We start from the raw sequence: 20226 nt of genomic DNA on the forward strand, positions 1-20226 counted from the left end.
CTCCATCACTCAGCATTCATCTAAAGAAACCCACCCTACAGTTAGGTTGGTGAGTCCATTAATGTTTTTCCTTGTGTTCTCCATGCAGAAATTGCATGCAGAAAGGTGTGCATATGCTTCATGCTCTCAATGCAAGTTGGCCTTGGTACATGAGGGTGTTTCAATTGGCATCAATGACAATCTTGCATCGTATAAGAAAAGCTACGGAGCAGTGAAGTTCTTGCGATGATGATCCTAGGTATGTGAGTATTTAATTTCTAAAAGAGGAAATTATTTTCTCATCTTCTCAAGTGAGAAGAGAGAGTGAGCACTTGCTCAAGCCTTTTTTTTTTAATTCCTAATTTTTTAGAAGGAGAAGCATGGGATTATACTCTCTTTACACAATTTACTTTTTTATATAATACTAGATTTGTTAAGCCCTTGTGAATTTGCACAAGTTTCTTATGCCTAGCAATTACACTTGCTTTCTTTTATGGAGGGAGGGGATGTTTGTGTTAGCTTTCGGCTATAGCTTGCTAAAGGTGAAAAACATGTTCAAAAGAGCACCAAAGAAGCATGCCCCAGCTTTAGAGATCATGGGCTAACTCCCATTTTAATGCCCTTGACACTTAAGCTAACATTCTATAAAGTGTAAAAATCTGACTTAGTAACATAAAACAATAAAACCTATTGAATCAATAATCAGAAGCGCTAGATATAGTCCAATAGAAAATTTTCATCAAACACGTGAAAATTAAATTCTTGAAAATCCAATAATAATATTCATTTTATCATCAATATTAAATTTTCTAATTTAAATAAAATAAATTTCTCAAAGTGATTATAAAAGTTAACAATGTAAGACAAAGGGTTGGTATCAATAATGAAAACATTTCACTATGATATTGTACGTAATTCAGATTACACGAGATTGTAGTATTTTGTGCTCCTAATTTAATATCTTAGAGCTATCCTATGAAATAAATAATGAGCTGTTTCTTACCATCTTTTATCATTGAAATTTAAGGCATTGCTACCTTAACTAGATAACTTTGAATAGTTATATAATGCATTAGATTCTACCTTAATTTGGGGATTGCACATGATAAGAAGGCAGCCAAAGAAAAAGCGAAATTAAAGAAATCTCGAGCTATGCATTAAACTCTTGCTTTTCAATGTGTATAATTATTTTGATTTGATATCTCTCTTCTTTTTAGAGTAATTAGATTAACCACCTTTCTTTTATTTTATGGTTTTTGGAGCTAATATTCCGCAAATGTTTCCCTTTAGAGCTAATAGTTTATGGTTTTTAGAGTTAATATTCCACAAATGGTTTCCCTTTAGAGAAGAATTGATATTTGAAGCTTTCTCAATTATGATTGTTAGGTTGTTTCTCAATTATGATTGTTAGGTTGTCATTTCAAAATGGGTTTATCATTTGATGGTCCAGTTTGTATGTTTGGATTAGCCAAATAAATATTTCTTCAAATTGAATCTAAGATTTTTTTTTTCCAAGGGTAGTCACACTATATACATGTATCAAAGCACATTCGTGCATGTGGGACTGTAAACATGCAAGAGGGGATTAAGCAATACTTTTGTAAATAAATTGGGGGGGGGGGGTAAATTCAAAATAGAAACATGTATAGTTGCAAAAAAAGAGTAGATGATTGTGTTATAAAAATAAAAATAAAAAATAGGTTTATTTTCAACACATGCATGCATGCACGTGCTATATGGGTTTTTAAATAGTGACCTCCCTCCTCTCTCTCCAAATGGAGGATTTTTACCACTACTAGTGTATTTTTTCGATGCAATATTAGATGTTTCTCCATTTTAAATGTGTAATAAAGATCTAAATTGATAAAATGGAGTTCAACATCAATAAATGCAACATTAAAACCATGTTTGCAAAGTGAATCCCCCCCAATAAATGGAGGTTTTTGCCACTCATATATTTTTTTCCTCTAATGCAATATTGGAAGTTTTCCCATTTTGAATGTACAATTAAGTTTTATATTGATATAATGGAGGTTAGCATCATGAATTTCAAATGTACAATTAAGATTTATATTGATATAACAGAGGCTAGCATCACCAAATGTGACTTTAAAACGACCTTTTAGCACATGCATATATATATATATATATATATATATATAATTGCATGGCAGTGTCACTTGACAAGCACATGCAACTTTCCCTCAAGGTCTTAACCATGTAGAAACCCCATATTATAGCACTTGAGAGGTTTAAAGGGACACCCTCCTCTAAAATTGAGGCCATAAAAGTGCCTCTTATGTATGAAAACTTACTCTTTTTGAATTAAAAGAGGAATGCATTTTCACTCCAAAAATAAAAACACCTTTTTGTTGAATTCTCTTGATAAAAACCTTGTTCATATCACGTGCATTCGAGAGAAATTTTGAAAGCCTCTTTTCTATGGATTTAAAAATTGTAACTTGACATCTCTCTTCTAAATTTGAGACTTCTAATTTTTACCCTTTATATATGTTGTTCCCATCTTCAAAATAAAAAAATATTTCATTTGTCTATATTTTGTGTAACTTTGTGTGTATATTTTGTTAACTTTGTGAAAAATAAAGGTCCCCTTCTATTGAACTCTTACGCTATTTCACATTAATTGAGGTGGCCCCCTCAACATACTCTCATGCTACCTTACATAAATTTAAGTGGGAATTTTTCAACCCTATGCTCTTCTAGAAAGTCTTAACTTTTCATATTTACCTAGCTTGAGTAAAATTTAAAACCTCTTTTTTTGTTGTCTTAAAGTAAAGCACGATGGTAGTGGGAAACAAATCATGCTTATACACCCCTTATGCAACCCTACTAGTGTGTGAGATAAAGTGTTTTAAAAGCTCAAAAGGTTATGCTTCAGAGTGTATGGTAAGTAGACTAAGGAGTATAATAATTTAAATAATTCTCCATAATTAAGAACAATTAATTAGTAGCCTTAGTTCATTCATTTAGTATGATCTCACATAGTAGATCTCAAGCAAAACATTTGTAAAGGAAAGTTGTTACATGGTCCTACCAAGTCGCCTAAGCATCTTTCTTTTCTAGAGCACCACATATAGTTGTCATGTATAGGATGCAAGAAACATCTCTCCTTTAGTGAATAGAGCAGCAGTCTATGAAATATTGTTGCTTGGATTTCTTAAGCATATATCATGCCTTTATGAGGAGCCACACCTAAGCTCTAGTTGATGCATTCTTGAAGCTTCTAGTCTCCTAGTCCCTTGGCAAGGGAAAATACCCTTACACTACTTCTATTCCCTTAATATGGGAAAATACCCTTATATTATGCCTAGGGTATTTTAATCCCTAGGCACGGGGAAATACCTTTACACTACTTCTATTCCCTCAGTGTGGGAAAAGACCCTTACATTATGCCTCAAGATCACATAATTGAGAATATTTTGTTCGTTTCCAAGGCCCATCCATCATCCTTTTTTCCGTGATGGTTGGTCCTTGTTGTTACGTTTTCATATTTCATGCTCTCCTCATCGAACCTTTGGCCTTTACCCCTTTTTCGATAGGCTTGCCTTTCATGGACTCGTTCAAATTCTAACTCAGCCATAAACGTTTACCATTTCTGTTCAATTTCTCAAGGAGTACACAGAACCCTACTCTTTCATACAGAAGCCTAAAGCTTTATAAGCTAATACTTATTCATGGCCACCTGCTCAAAATGAGGTATCATGTTTGCAGTGATGTGCATAAAAAGAGCGTAAAGTCAGCTATGGCTCTATCAAAGGTGGGAAGGAATCCTTTCTGCAAGAAGGCGTGCAGTAACGGAGCTACAATCGGTGGATTGTAATTAGCGGAAAAATCCGTGATCGACTTGGATGAACGGCACTTCCGTCACCATGGATGTACTCGCTGAGACTGGCGACAACGCTTGTGAGCACCCATGCACTTGTGCTGTGGCTGTTCAAGTGTGCTCGAGCAGCGCACCCAAGCGTGGACGAGAGCTTGAAGACGCCCGCCAACAAGATCTATATGTTGACTTGCAGAGAGCAGATGAGGAAGCTCAGCCAGACCTAGGGCTAGAGACCAGCTGCAACTGTAGAAATGTAAAGAAGAGATCAGCTAATTTCAAGTTGTTTGGGTTCGAGGTCCTCAATTGCCACGGAGGTGTTTGTCATGAGCTGCGGCTGACGGAGGAAACGGCAGTGTTACCAGAAGAAGCATCAGATATGGCGCCGGTCCGGCAAGAATACGAGGAGTACCTTCGCGCTTCCTCGACTAGTATCATGAAAGCAGAGGGTGGAGTACAGGAAGGGCGCAAATTCGAGTGCCAATTCTGTGGCAGGGAGTTTGCTAGCTCGCAGGCGCTGGGCGGCCACCAGAACGCCCACAAGCGGGAGAGGATGCAGGCCAAGAGGGCGCAGCTGGAGGCCAACAGGATGGCGCAAGTGGCCTTTGTGGGCGGCGGGCTTCCGTTCTACGGTATGGATAATACCCAGTACGTCCGCTTGCCGGCTTCGGCGGTTCTGTCTCCTCACTCCGCCCGTAGTTTTCCATCTTGTCCACCCCTGGACGAAACCTCACCGACGTTCTATAACGCCATACCCCTCACGTCACCTCATTTCGCCCTGTTGCACCCTTCTCAAATCCTAACGCCTCCCTTCTCAGCTTTAAGCTCGCCATTCACCGCCTCCATACCCAGGCTGCCCCGCTCACCGGCGCATTTTTTCCAACAATACCCTGATTACTCCGTTCCGGCGCAATCTAGCAGTCGGCCACCTCTTGCTGATCAGCAATACCTTTCCTCCCCAAGTAACCCCTACCCAAATCTGCGCCAGACTGGAGCTTCCTTCGTCGACAATCACCCCCTCGACCTGAACCTAGGACTCGCACCGAAGCATTGATCAGGGGGGTAATTAGAGACATATTGCCGACTGCAAGCTAATTAGGCTCTGCCGTGCCAGCGGCCATGACTGAATATGTGCAATTAGAACAGAAGTTTTGTATTATGTAAGGCTATATTCACCACCATTTCAACCAAGAACTTACGGTTGAAGGATTAAAGGATGTAAACAGATTTGGTGTAGAGATTAGTCTTGGCTGTTTCTTTGATTAATATGTTAATACTCTATTGATGCAGAGGTTTGAACCCCATCCATAGTCCCAGCGCCAAGGTTCGAGCCCACGACCTCTAGGGCCTAAAGGCAAGATTAATATTTGCTTTCCTGCATAATGGGTTCGTTGAGAGTCTCTCGTATGTTACTCTCTCACGGATTGGATTTCAATTTTCAATTACTATCATGAGAGCCGCCTTAATGTCTGGACTCCATCGATATGCTCAATATTATTAACAACAGTTTGCTTGTGTTTTGGGACTTTTGAGCGAACTTCCTTTGAATTGAAACCACGCATGGGCATGCGTGAAAGAGCATACATTTCAAGGCTTTAAGGGTACTCCAGCAACAATAGTTGCAGTATCAAAAAGAAGACTCTTATTTTTCAGAGAATAACACGATCTTTATGCGACAAGTCTTTGATAACTCGTGCTATATTTTTCCTTCCCTCTCGCTCGCTTTTTTTTTTTTTTCCCGCACCAACTGCAATACGCACTTGTACTGATGCTGGTTGGTTTTTGGAATTTTTCTGGAAAAGGCTGGGTTCTTGCCGTCGTTCTTCGATTCTCTCTCTCTCTCTCTCTCTCATTACATGCAAATTTGCATCTCTCTCCATATAGAATAAGGAAGGCCGAGTGGCAGCTAGGTCATACTTTAGAATACTAGCGTAGCGCATCAACTTTGGGATTGAACTCTGTGTACGACTTTGTACAAGAGGGTGATAAATTTTATAATCGCCTGGTTATTTAATACTGAATGACCTCTGAGTACCCCCCCTAGCCAAGGCCTCAAAGAGGAGATCAACCCCCTTGTGATGGCCGTACGGACGCGAGCCCAGTACGAGCAGACGTCCGGCACCAAACACCACGTCTTTGCCACACGCGGCCCTTGAAAGCTCATGACGGCTCCACGGGCCCGTTGCGCGCGTTTGCCTTGCGGGTCTCACCATCACGTGCCCTTCATGCCCGGCTCGGCTCCAGGAGGCCTCACCCGGGACTTGCCTTCAATCCATGCCCTGCCGGCCTAGGGTCCATCGCGGCCCCGTCGGCACGGCCCGGCCCGCCGGCCACGTCGGCGGCCGTTTTTCCACCGTCCACGGTCCCGTCGGCTCATTCGGTCCCGACTCCGTCAAGGTTGGGAGGGCATCCCCCGGGCACACGGCTCCCTAGCAACCCCACTCGCAACGCGGGAGGCCTACGTGCCTACCTGGTGCGTGAGTGCATCTAGGTGCCTACCATGGGTCCATGCTTTGCCCCTCCAAGCACTTCCTCCCCATATAGATGCATTATATTCGGGGCGGTCTAGCATACCCCTCGGGCACCATGTCCCTCCGGATAGAAATCCCGCGACGCGTCACGGTAAACGGCCGTTTTGGCCGTTTTGGCCAAAAACGGCCGAAACTGACGGAAACGCGTCACATACACCCCCCCTTTATAGAATTGACGCCCTCGTCAATTACTTTGGAACGAAAGGTGGGATGCATGACCTGATTATAACGCATCTGTGCAACGTGTTAATATATAATAAAGGACGGGAGGTCTTAATCCTGCTTTATAGCCATGAGCAGAGTCAGTGTCTGTCCCGTTTACAAAGAAAAAACGGTACATATTTTTGTCTTTTTGCCATTTTTTAATTTTTTTGGCTTTTTTACATATAAAGGTTGGAACTTCAAGCCCCCGCTCGAGAGTTCCCCCAATCCCAACAAAAATAGCGAGGTTGCTGCGTGGTCTCGGCGGCGGAGCTCCTGTCTGAGCCGAGTAGGAGTGATTACCTCAAGCAATGCAGCGTTGCCCGGAAAGTAATAGTCTTCATTGGAGTCGAGATTTGTTCGCCGAGTTGACGCCAACTTGGTTTGCAAGATCTTTACTTCAAATCTGACTTCACCTTCCTTTGTCGTTGGAGCGTTGTTGTGAGCCTTAACGCTCGGCGATGCCCCTTGAGCTCTTTTGTGCTGAATCTTTAATGGACAAGAGTTGCCCACCTCACTGACACCAGCTTGGTTTGCCCTTCTTGTACCACTTCAAGTCCTGCACTTTGTTGCCTTGGACCTTTATGCCCTATATCAACCTGTTTGAGTACATAAGTGCATCCATTCTCTATGACAAAGTGCGTTGGCCACACCTGACACCAAGTGAAAACCACCGCAAACGTTTGGCATTCGAACTTCTGCACTTCTTCGGCTTCGGTTCACCTGACTTGAGTGCTCTAGCTTGCCTTGACACCAAGACCTGCTTTGCCATGCTCTAGCTAAACTGTCCCTCCACCTGTCCAGGCGGTTTTGACCTTAACGTCACCGTTTGCCTGTTCCTGTTCTTTAAGGCGCAAAGTCTTTCCACTTCGTCTTGCTTAGGCCCCCATGACACCATGCTGACCTTCACACGGCTCCGTTTCCTGACTCTACACCATCACCTTGAGCCTTTCTGCTCTGCATGTGTCTTTCCGCACTGCGAAGCCCCAGTCTTCTTCGACGTCATCGCCACAAGCTCTACTTGGACGGCTAGGAGCCAAGCTTCACCTGCTTTAACTTCGCCTCGGGCCGGTTCTTCTTTTCTGCAACCCTTTGCCCTTATGGCTAGATCTGAGTGCTTTCCACATCCAAGCTCCCATTGAACTTCAGTGAGCCAGCTGCCACTTTGACCCACCCACCAGCTGAATGCACATTGCCACCTGCACACCCAGCTGTTTCCATCCTCTGGTAACCTGGTCCAAAGCCGCGCCTTCGAATTTCAGTGAGCCAGCTCTGATACCAAGTGTGATGGCCGTACGGACGCGAGCCCAGTACGAGTGGACGTCCGGCACGAAACACCACGTCTTTGCCGCACGCGGCCCTTGAAAGCTCATGATGGCTCCACCGGCCCGTCGAGTGCGTTGCGCGCGTTTGCCTTGCGGCTCTCACCATCACGTGCCCTTCATGCCCGGCTCGGCTCCAGGAGGCCTCACCCGGGACTTGCCTTCAATCCATGCCCTGCCGGCCTAGGGTCCATCGCGGCCCCGTCGGCACGGCTTGGCCCGCCGGCCACGTCGGCGGCCGTTTTTCCACCGTCCACGGTCCTGTCGGCTCATTCGGTCCCGACTCCGTCAAGGTTGGGAGGGCATCCCCCGGGCACACGGCTCCCTAGCAACCCCACTCGCAACGCGGGAGGCCTACGTGCCTACCCGGTGCGTGAGTGCGTCTAGGTGCCTACCATGGGTCCATGCTTTGCCCCTCCAAGCACTTCCTCCCCATATAGATGCATTATATTCGGGGCGGTCTAGCATACCCCTCAGGCACCATGTCCCTCCGGATAGAAATCCCGCGACGCGTCACGGTAAACGGCCGTTTTGGCCGTTTTTAGCCAAAAACGGCCGAAACTGACAGAAACACGTCACACCCCCACATAGGTGGTGACGATAGTGTGTACAAGAGGATGATAAATATTAACATGGCATGGTTATCTAATGCTTAATGACCTCTAAAGAGCCCCCTATAGCACCAATGAGGTGATAGCTCAAGTGGTAGAGATGTTTGATTAGGACCAAGAAGTCCTAGTTCAAAACCCCACATGGTGCACTCCCTCGGCAGCATCACCTACAGGCAGGCTAAAAAAACACCTACAAGCAAGCGGGCATCTACAAATGGTAACTACGAGAGGTTCTTGGGCCTAAGGCTAGTTAGGAAAAAAAAAAGGGTATCCCATAAAGATCCCCCCTAGCCAAAGCCTCAACGAGGGGAACCCCCCCTCTTGAGTATGCTAGCCAATGCCTCAACGAGGAGAAACCCCCCCTCCGCAGCACATAGGTGGTGAGGATAGTGGGATTCCACGACCACATGCGTGTACAAGAGGGTGATAAATTTTAAAATCACATGGTTATTTAATGTTGAATAACCTATAAAGATCCCCCTAAAGAAACAATGCTAAAGTGGTAGAGATGTTTTATTAGGACCAAGAAGTCCTCGTTCAAAACCCCACATGGTGCACTCCATCGGCAACATCACTACACAGGTAAAAAATGCCTACAAGTAGGCAGCCATCTACGAAAGCGGTAAAAAATGGTAACTATGGGAGGCTCTTGGGCCCATGTCCATTCGGAAAAAAAAAAGGGTATCCTATAAAGATCCCCCCTAGCCAAGGCATCAAGGAGGGGAACCCCCCTCCTCACCACATAGGTGGTGAGGATAGTGGGATCCCACAACCACATGTGGCACATCGACCCCTCCCTTGTAGAGGTTGCACAAATGACCTAGTGTGGTGATTATGGCTCAAGGGGAGAGTCTCACCTTGGCCACAGCTTCAATGAGTTTTAGGGGAGTAGTGTTGGAGGGACGTGACCAACTAGCCAGAGGCTCTCAATATCGGTACTTGGCCTCCTTGGGTTGACACGTTCTATTATAGGAGCTAGATAGTACCATGACAATAATTGACCCATGGCCTCTCCCCCAATTTTCTTATAAATTACTAGCACCAAGTTGAGAGCAATTTTTAGACTCGAAATGTCACTCTCTTTCTTTAGTTTTTGGGTCTTGTGGTTGGCCATTATTCTAAAGCCTTATTTGGTGATTCTACCATGTCAGATCACAATGCATGCCTAATCATGTAGAGTTGAGATTCTCTCTTGTCTCTCTCGCATGATGACAACCAGGATGCAACTCTCTTGTCCCTCTCTTCTTTGTACACCTCTCTCCTCCCTCTCTTTGTCATAGTGATTGGCCTTTCTCTATCCTTTTTGTCAAGGCTTCCACAAGAAAAGCGAGTTTACCTCTAAGGAAAGCTTTACCAATGGCTAACAATTAAGTAAGGCTAAATGTACAAAATGTAAATAGAAAATGGGCAAACTCTAGTAAGGTTTTGAGGAGCTTAAGACCTCTATCTTCGTAAAGGGGTTAGATGAAGGTGAAGTATATGTATAGCTTGCCTTGTAAAACAGTTGAAAGCTAAGAATGTAAATCTCCAAGCAAGCCTAGAAACAACAACCTCTCAGTTGGGTTAAAGTTGTAAATAAGCAAAAGTCCAAAATGCTATCATGAAAGCATCATCATGATGGCATCATTGAAAGATGAAAATTTTATAAAATCAAAGGAGCTAAATATAAGGGACTTGGGATTCCCAAAAGGCCCCACACTTCAAGAAGATGGGGTGGCATTTTGCAAGCAAATAGGTGTAATAGGAACTTGGTTTATAGATGCAAAGGACTTATCAAGGGAGCAAACCCTCATCCTTAAAGTTTAGAGACCCCAAATCATGGCTACTTTTTTGAAAAAAAGATGCCTACAAGTAGGCGGGCATCTATAAGCAGTAATAAATGGTAACTACGAGAGGTTCTTGGGCCTAAGGCTAGTCGGGAAAAAAAAAGGGTATCCCCCTAGCCAAGGTGTCAAGGAGAGGGGAACTCCCCTCTTGAGTATGCTAGCCAAGGCCTCAAGGAGGAGAAACCCCCCTCCTCAGCACATAGGTCGTGAGATGATAGTGGGATTCCACAACCACATGCGTGTACAAGAGGGTGATAAATTTTAAAATCGCATGGTTATTTAATGTTGTGAATAACCTATAAAGATCCCCCTAAAGAGCCAATGCTAAAGTGGTAGAGATGTTTGATTAGGACCAAGAAGTCCTGGTTCGGAACCCCACATGATGCACTCCCTCGATAGCATCACTACGTGCAAGTTTAAAAACACCTACAAGTAGGCGAGCGAGAGGCGAGCGCCTACGAACGATAAAAAATGGTAACTACAGGAGGTTCTTGGGCCTAAGCCCAAGTCCATTCGGGAAAAAAAAAGGGTATCCCATAAAGATCCCCCCTAGCCAAGGCCTTAAGGAGGGAAACCCCCCCTCTTGAGTATGCTAGATAAGGCCTCAAGGAGGAGAAACACCCCCTCCTCAGCACATAGGTCGTGAGGATAGTGGGATTCCACGACCACATGCGTGTACAAGAGGGTGATAAATTTTAAAACCGCATGGTTATTTAATGTTAAATAACACTAAGGATCCCCCTAAAGAGCCAATGCTAAAGTGGTAGATATGTTTGACTAGGACCAAGAAATCCTGGTTCAAAACCCCACATGGTGCACTCCCTCGTCAACATCACTATAGGCAGGTTTAAAATGCCTACAAGTAGGTGGGCATCTATGAACGGTGAAAATGGTAACTACTGGAGGTTCAAGTCCAGTCAGGAAAAAAAAGGCTATCCCATAAAGATCCCCCCTAGCCAAAGCCTCAAGGAGGGGAATCCCCCCTCTTGAGTATGCTAGCCAAGGCCTCAAGGAGAAGAAACCCCCCCTCCTCGTTGGCACATAGGTTGTGAGGATAGTGGGATTCCACGACCACATGCGCGTACAAGAGGGTGATAAATTTTAAAATCGCATGGTTATTTAATGTTGAATAGCCTCTAAAGATCCCCCTAAAGAGCCAATGCTAAAGTGGTAGAGATGTTTGATTAGGACCAAGAAGTCCTGGTTCAAAACCCTACATGGTGCACTCCCTTGGAAACATCACTACAGGCACGTAAAAAATGCCTACAAGTAGGCAGGCGTCTACGAGCGGTGAAAAATGGTAACTACGGGAGGTTCTTGGGCATAAGTCCAATTGGAAAAAAAGGGGTATCCCATAAAGATCCCAGGCCTAGCCAAGGCCTCAAGGAGGGGAACACCCCTCCTCAGCACATAGGTGGTGAGGATAGTGGGATCCCACGACCACATGTGGCACATCGACCCCTCCCTCGTAAAGGTTGCACAAACAAACTAGCATGGTGATTATGGCTCAAGGAGAAAGTTTCACCCTGGCCACTGCTTCAATGAGTTTTAGGGGAGTAGTGTTGGAGGGACGTGACCAACTAGCTGGAGGCTCTCAATATCGATACTTGGCCTTCTTGGGCCAACACATTCTATTATAGGAGGTAGATAGTACCATGACAATAATTGACCCATGGTCTCTCCCCCAATTTTCTTATAAATTACTAGCACCAAGTTGAGAGAAATTTTTAGACTCGAAATGCCACTCTCTTTCTTTAGTTGTTGGCACACCGTAGTCTTGTGGTTGGCCATTATTCTGAAGCCTTATTTGGTGATTCTACAGTATTAGATCACAATGCAAGGAAATCATGCAAAGGTGAGATTCTCTGTTCTCTCTCTTGCACGATGACAACCAAGATGCAAAACTCTTGCCCCTCTCTTCTTTGTACACACCTCTCTCCCTCTATTTTTCATAGTGATTGGCCTTTCTCTATCCTTTTTGTCAAGGCTTCCACAAGAAAAGCGAGTTTTCCTCTAAGGAAAGCTTTACCAATGGCCAACAATTAACGCTAAATGTACAAAATGTAAATATAAAATGGGCAAACTCTAGCAAGGGTTTGAGGAGCTTAAGACCTCTATCCTGGTAAAGGGGTTAGAAGAAGGTGAAGTATATGTATAGCTTTCCTTGTAAAATAGTTGAAAGTTAAGAATGTAAATCTCCAAGCAAGCCTAGAAGGCAGCAAACTCTCAGTTGGGTTGAAGTTGTAAAGATGCAAAATTCCAAAATGCTATCATGAAAGCATCATCATGATGGCATCATTGAAAGATGAAAATTTCATAAAATCAAAGGAGCTAAATATAAGGGCCTTGGGATTCCCAAAAGACCCCAGACTTCAAGAAGATGTGGTGGCATTATGTAAGCAAATAGGTGTAATAGGAACTTGGTTTGTAGATGCATGGCAAGTTAGTAAGGACTTATCAAGGGAGCAAACCCTCATCCTTAAAGTTTAGAGACCCTAAATCATGGGCTACTTTTCTAGAAAAAAAAAAAGAGTAGCTCTCAAAGCAACCTAGGGGATGACATCACACCCTTGCAACAAGTGGAGCATAGAAAAGCTATAATCTTCCAAGTCATGGAAGCCAGCTACCAAGTAGGGAGTGGGAAGTTACCATGAGGATAGGGTCATAATCACAGATAAAACACCCCGTGTGACAGTGCGGAGTTTGTGAGACCATAGACAAAATTCACATGGCTATATAATCACAAATAAATGCCCCGTGAGATAGCGCAAAGTTTATGAGACCATAGACAAAATTCACATGGCTATATAAAATTGCAACGTAACTCTATGTTCTAACCCGAGAGGTTTTGCAAAGATGTTCACAAGGAAAGTTAATCGCTTTCACAGAGCCTAACCAAAGCCCTGAGAGAGGGCTACTCGAGGTGTTCGAATATACTTGGAACTCAGCATTTTGACGAAAAACACACACCACTAGTGTGTTGGGGAGGGGGGTCGGGAGGTGTAGCATGCTTGTTTTGGCTTTTAATATGCATAAGATTCTCACATTGATAAACTAGATGATGAGGTCTGGTTTATGTGAATGTGTTTAGCCAGGCTTGGCTTAACGTTAATGTACCTCGTAGTATTTTCCATATGAACTCGAGGTGTTCGAATATACTTGGAACTCAGCATTTTGACGAAAAACACACACCACTAGTGTGTTGGGGAGGGGGTCGGGAGGAGTAGCATGCTTGTTTTGGCTTTTAATATGCATAAGATTCTCACATTGATAAACTAGATGATGAGGTCTGGTTTATGTGAATGTGTTTAGCCAGGCTTGGCTTAACGTTAATGTACCTCGTAGTATTTTCCATATGAGAAATCACCTAGTTTTGCATGTGCCTTGATATTCAAAGGCAAGTAGTCTGCATTTACATTATTATTTGTAGACATTGCAAAGTTCTCCCAACAAGGAGATGCTCTCTTGTTGGGTGATTTTAGTGCACGAACAATGGTAGATGAAACAACGTATGATTTCTAAGATGCTGCCATCATGTTGTAGAAGCCTTACATGATGCTCCGTTAACTCTCCTCTAATCAATTACAAACAAGAATAATAAACACCCTAATGAAATTCCTAATCTATGAAGAGAGCTCAAATTCATAGCTAACAAAATGCCAATCAAGTTTAAGTAAGAATAAAAAGCTTAATCAAATGCTAATAATGAAGAGAGCCAAAACAAGTCGTCATGATCTTTCATTCCCATAATGCCTTTAGGGCTAGGTCTTGTTGCCCTGACTCTAATCCACCAAGGCCCACACTTAGCACCATCCACTGCCCCTTTTTATCCATACAAAAGGTCTCAAAAGACCATAGGTCCTTCCTAAGCATCCACACATACCCTAGGACTTGAATGTTTCACCGTCCCAGGTGAAAACATAAAAAAGTGCATGCTTCACAAGTACTGGAATACATTTGATGTTGTCATGGCCTCTTCTGATAAGCATGATAAAACTAATCAAGTATGCATATGACAACTAGTACCCTAATGGGCCCTCACACTAACATGGCTGGTCACGTGTGGCATACCCCTATGCACTAAGTTCTCATCTCATCTAGATGATCCACTTAGCTCCTAAGAATAAACTCGACCAATCAAGATCATATTAGGGAGTTTGAAAAAATCCCATTACTTTGGGAAATTTCTTTTTAATCTACTTTTTGGTGTATCTTGAGCATAGGAATTCCAAAATTGTCAGAGAATGTGGATTTAGAGAACCGACTCTTCAATAGCTTTCTAATGATATGTCACATGAGGGGGTTTTGACAGAATCTTTAAAGGGTTTACCATGTCCCGATTTTCTAATCTTGCAAAATGGAAATTGGGATTTTTCCAAACTCCCTAATATAGTCTTAATCATCATAAACATCCCAATTTCTGTTTTATACACACCAACCATAATTTAGCAGCAATAGATTACAATATTCTTCAAAACAATGTTTAATTTGCACGATGTCGAGGATAAGGCACCACCAAAAGAAATCCAAAGTCCATGGAGAGGCTTACGACAAGGGAACTTTTCACACAAAATTATATTTTGAAAATAGGGGAGATGGGTTTTTTTAATGTTTCAAGAATTAGAGGGGTAGGTAGGGTTGGGGTTTTAAAGACAAGAGGGGTAGGTAGGGTTGGGGTTTTAAACACAAGAGGGGAAAGGGAAGGGGGGCGGTTAAGTGGTAGGGAAGGGTTTAATTTATGAAATAAAGAAGGTTTTAATATGTTGTAAAAAGGTTAATTTTTGGGGGAAGGGGTGTAAGGTTTAATTTTTGTGTAGCGGAATTTGACAAGTCAAACAAGGGGAAGGCATAGCTTAAGTGTTGTTGGTGTCCACTATCATCCTTTGATTTATGGTGATTCTTTTGGGAAAGGCCGGGGAATGATTTTTCCTTTTTTTTTAGAAAGGATAAGTTTATTATTAATATCATTTAGTTGCAGAAAAAGAGATGAAATGTCGCCTGTGATCAAGAGGCTAGGGACTGATGGAGTAACCACTTAGCAGACTCCATTATCTCAAAACTAAAGGGGCTAGTGAGTACTTTTAATTCTGCTACAAATACTTCTTCCTTCCATTCAGGACACTACATATGAGGGAAACATCGAAAGACGAGTTGATTTCAGGCCTGCGAGATCTGTTGTTGCAAGACTATGTATCTTACCCAAGGCCAAATGCTGGCTAATGCTGGATTAAGGAACGTAATGTCCCCAAGCAAAGGCTGCTTCCATGTAAACTGATGATGTGTACCCCTGCTGTCCAACCACTTCCTTGTTCCTCTCCATAGAGCTTGTGCTGTTGGGCATGCCCAAAAGATATAAGTCTATCTCTTGTAGGGAGCTTGAGATGTAGGAGCCTCCAAAGAAAGACATTGACCCATAGAGACGGTGTTCCAGACCATATTGCCACCGTACGTCAAACCCAGGTTCCAATAGAGTTCGGTGATTTCCCATGGTGAGCAAGGCATCCAAACCGGTGCATCTGGGGCATGTACAAATCAGCTCCTTTCAATTCTGGAAGCGATTTCCCCTTGTTGGTTGTCTAATTGGCGAGCCAGTTGGCTTTTAGGCACAGAGCAATTGGCCAGGGATACGGGAGTGCATCCACAACTTGTAGGATAGTAAGCACAGGAGGGGTAAGACCAAACCGACGACGAGCAATAAAATCGCATTCCAACCATTGGGTTGTTCTGTTGTCCCAAAGATCATTCCATGTCTGCACACCCTTTTTGTGAAGTTTTCGGGCGTCGTTGACATCCTGCAGTGCCTGTGGCTTGCCATTTTCCATGTTGAACACACCGACCAGCACATGCTCTCGCCCAGTGCCTCGTTGCCCATGAGAGGACATCTTTTCCACTATAGACTGGTGAAGATCTCCTGCCACCCAGCCACTAGCCCATTCATGAGAGTTGATTGCTTGATTGTACACTTGCCTCTTGAAGCGATCCTATGTTTCCAAGACAAGTCAAGTTTGGCAATCTCCCAGGAAGGCCTGAGGCATTCTGAATAAAATATATGGTGATTACTCCCCCTGGGCACATTGGTTCAATCCTCGCCGCCCTGGGAAGAGGCGCTCAGTCTGCTCTGTCTCGTGATGACCCCTACACCAGCCGCTTGGCCGCTGGAGAGGCAGGGAGGAAGCAAAACGTAGAGGATTGTGTACGTAAATGAGCGAGACGAGGTGCAATCAGGACAAAAATGGTGTGGTCCGAAAGAGGGATCCCATGAGGAAGAAACAGTGGGTGTGGCCAATTTGTGTAAGCCTTAAATGATGCTCCCTTAACCCTCCTCTAATCAATGATAAACAAGATTGCTGAAGCTTTAATTCATATCTAATGGAATGCTAATCAAGATTAAACAAGAGATAAAGAGCTTAATCAAATGTTAAAAATGAAGATCCAAACCAAACAAGTGATGATATTTTATTCACTTCAACCTTAATGCTTTTTTTACAAAAACCTAGGGCTAGGGCTTGCCCTAACCCTAATCCAGCATTGGGCACCATATATGGCCCCTACGGTTGTCTACACACACAAGGTCCCAAAAGATCGTAGGTCCTTTCTAGACATCTACACATGTCCGAGATTGATCTCAATGAGATGGGTTTGCAATGGGCCTCTCATGATACATGTAGTACCTATTATAGCATATGGGAGATACTTCCTAGAGATGGAAGCCATGCATGAGCTAAATAAAAATAATGGGACATCCTTGTTGGCCTACTTGGACAACCTTACTTACTTGGACATCCTTGTTGGCCTACTTGGACAACCTTACTTACTTCCCACATAGGGGAGGTTCTAGCATAGTGGATTGCCTCATGGGTTCTCTTGCTCTTATAGCACATATCTCAAATTTCACCATTCCTTTGGACAACCTTACTTGCTTCCCACATAGGGGAGGTTCTAGCATAGCGGATTGCCTCATGGGGTCTCTTTCTCTCATAGTGGATTGCCTCATGGGGCCTCTTGCTCTCATACTACATATCTCAAATTTCACCATTCCCTTTACCATCCCTCCACTTACCTCTCATTCAACGTCACATGCCCTATATTACCTCTCATTCAACATCACATGCCCTGTATTACCTCCCCCACTAGTCCCCGATTTTTACTTTCACTCGTATCTATTCCACCATGATCTAGACCACATTTATGAGGATCACCTCTCCTAACATATTTTAGCCCTTGACCTCTCCCTCCCAATATCCACAATGACATCCTAGAACTTTCATCCATAATTCATGACTCTACCCATCCCTACACCACATGATCCTTAGCCAATTTACCGATGGGCTCTTAGCCTCAAGATGGGTGGTATTATGAGGAATACAAAGGCATAAGGTTATGCCTCCTACATGAGAGAGAACATGGATTGACCTTAGCACGTGAGATGCAAAAAAATCTTCCATTGACTCACTCTCAGGGAAGAAGCAAGTGTTTCTTCCTAGATGAAAACAAGAGTTATTCTGAGCTAGAGTAACTCCTCCAACACACTCGCAAACAAAGAAGAAGTATTTGTTTCTTGCTAGACCAGAACAAGAGTTATACTAGCTCTTCTTAAGCAAGGACAACTCAAACGTACTCAGACACATGTGGCACATTCTAGAGGAAGAAAGAACCCCCACACCCATCACAGATCCTAGCCTTTTGGAGGCCTATGCACGACATCTTTATGATGTGCCAGATTAGCCCATACCCAACATGACATCCCATAACCCAGTTACTCAAGCACTAAAAAAAGGCATGTGCGAAGAACACTTTGCCCATGGGCAACATGTGCTTGATCCCATCCTTGCAAATCCCTTCAATAGAGCTCTTTGTGAAGGCTTTCCACCACTATCCTAGACCACAAAGGTGAGACCCCTTCCCCCTCTGCGCGCCACCTCCGGGGCGCTGGGAGCAGAAGCAGCAGCCTCTCGCGCAAGGAAGGGATTCCCACTCGGGGCCTTGCCCACGAATGTCCGGATAAGAGACTAGCCCGGTGGTTTCTCCAAAACCGAACTCAGAAAAACTTCCCTCACCCAAAAGGCACAGGCGATTCCACCATGAAAACCATCTAACATGAGATTTATCTAACGGGTCAATGCCTTAACTATCCAATCTGATTCGACCAAACCCGCAGGTCGCATGGCCAAATCAAGGAAGAGACTTGCACTTGGTTCATAGAAATCATCGCCTTTTTCCCTCCCTTAAGTGAGGGGGGAAAAAGGCGGCTGATCCTTTCCCATAGAACAAGAATCTTCTAGAGGGACTTATTCTAACTAGCATAACTTGACGTATTTGACTGTATCACAAGAATCCACCGATCCAACCTAACCCCAACTATCCCATGGGTTAGCCAACCGCCCAACCACTGTATTGGTGGGATCCCTTTATATAAAAATTTGGTTATGTTTTGTCCTAGGTACCAAGGAAAAGAGTTCCCAGGCCCCCTAGCCGATGCTTTAAGAAAAATTCAAGGTAGTCATACCATTTACACACCCAATATGAAATTGTCGTTTTCACAGATTCGACTGTCTTTAAAGCAATCTTTTAATGAAACCATAGTATTACTGATCATAATCCTCCAAAATATCTAGTCCATTGTTTTACAAAAATATCATCCGGAATCTCCATTGAAGACTAGCTAGTCAACCAACAACGAGATCCAATCTTAAATTCCAATTCACATAGATAATTCCTTTCTAGTCCATCCATATCTTCCTCGACATATGCATGGGTGTCCTAGAAACCGCGAGCCCATGCATCACCTGGTCAGAACCCTCTAGGATCCTACTTAGGTGTCCTAGCACTTCACTCAGGGACCGCTTCGTCATCGTATCGGAAGCGCACCATTTTAACCATATCGAGACTGGTCAAGACCTCGGCAAGCTTTGCCACGAGCGACGTCCTTTGACGAATCCTCGCCAGCTATTTGCAATGAATCTCTCCTCCTTAGTTAAATTATAAGCCAAATGCTTCCTCCAGCATTCTAGTGTAAAACAATCCTTTGCAAAAAAAAAACATAGTTTCTATGCAAGTAAGAATTTTTCGTTTTTTAGTTTTTCAGTCTAAGGAAAACTTCTCTAATTCAGCTCGTAGTCTAATCTTCGTATCGAAGATTTGGAATTGGTCACGAGCTTTTGCTTGATTTAGATTCGAGAGATGGGCAAGTATCTTACTGGCCCACCATACTCATAGTCGTGGTCTAACCATAAATTACTAAGTTTCATCCTAATTTTGATTCCTAAGGATTTTTCTTCTAATTAACTGAAAAATTACAACTGTAAGGAAAAATTCTAACTTTATGAAAATTCATTCCTTCCTAGACACAATAGAATTAAAAAAATAGTTCTATTCGAGAATAACGGGATTTTATAAAAATAACTCTTCTTCCAATAATCTAATTGTGAGTATATATTATTTTATTGATTTATCCGCATAGAAATATCTAAAATATTCTTTTCATCAATTTGATCCTCAACCTTAATATTACCAAAATTTCCTACATGAAATTATGGAGAAAATTTTTCTTTTAACATCAAAATTAATTTATGCATTTTTCTACTTAAAATACAATGAAAATTCTTCTTTTAAATAAATAAAAATATCCATATCTTGGAATAAACCAAAAATTTCTCTTTTAACAGTTAAATCTTCGAATCTCGAATATCATGGGAATTTCTCTTTTTGCATCTAAATTTTTATGCATGAAAATAAATATATCAAAAATTCCTTTTTTCTCTAATTAAATAAATATGCATAAATACTATAAAAGTATTTTCCATAAATATGATAAAAATCATTCTTTTAGCATAAAATATCTACACCTAAAATATGATAGGAATTCCTCTTTTGCTTTATTAAAATTATGCATAAAAATAAGATTTATCTTTTTTT

The 20226-nt window shown here is 42.8% G+C and overlaps 1 protein-coding gene across 1 annotated transcript; it reads left to right on the forward strand.

The window, feature by feature from the left end:
* Positions 1 to 3477: 3477 nt before the first annotated feature.
* LOC147633298 (uncharacterized) lies at positions 3478 to 5168 on the forward strand. Its single transcript, XM_086805833.1, has one exon. It carries the CDS (start codon positions 3849 to 3851, stop codon positions 4872 to 4874), a length of 1026 nt encoding a protein of 341 aa, XP_086661959.1. The 5' UTR covers positions 3478 to 3848; the 3' UTR covers positions 4875 to 5168.
* Positions 5169 to 20226: the final 15058 nt, after the last annotated feature.

This window comes from Cibotium barometz, chromosome 12 (assembly GCF_041138505.1).
Source record: "Cibotium barometz isolate CiBa-2024 chromosome 12, ASM4113850v1, whole genome shotgun sequence".
NCBI classification, from domain to species: domain Eukaryota; kingdom Viridiplantae; phylum Streptophyta; class Polypodiopsida; order Cyatheales; family Cibotiaceae; genus Cibotium; species Cibotium barometz.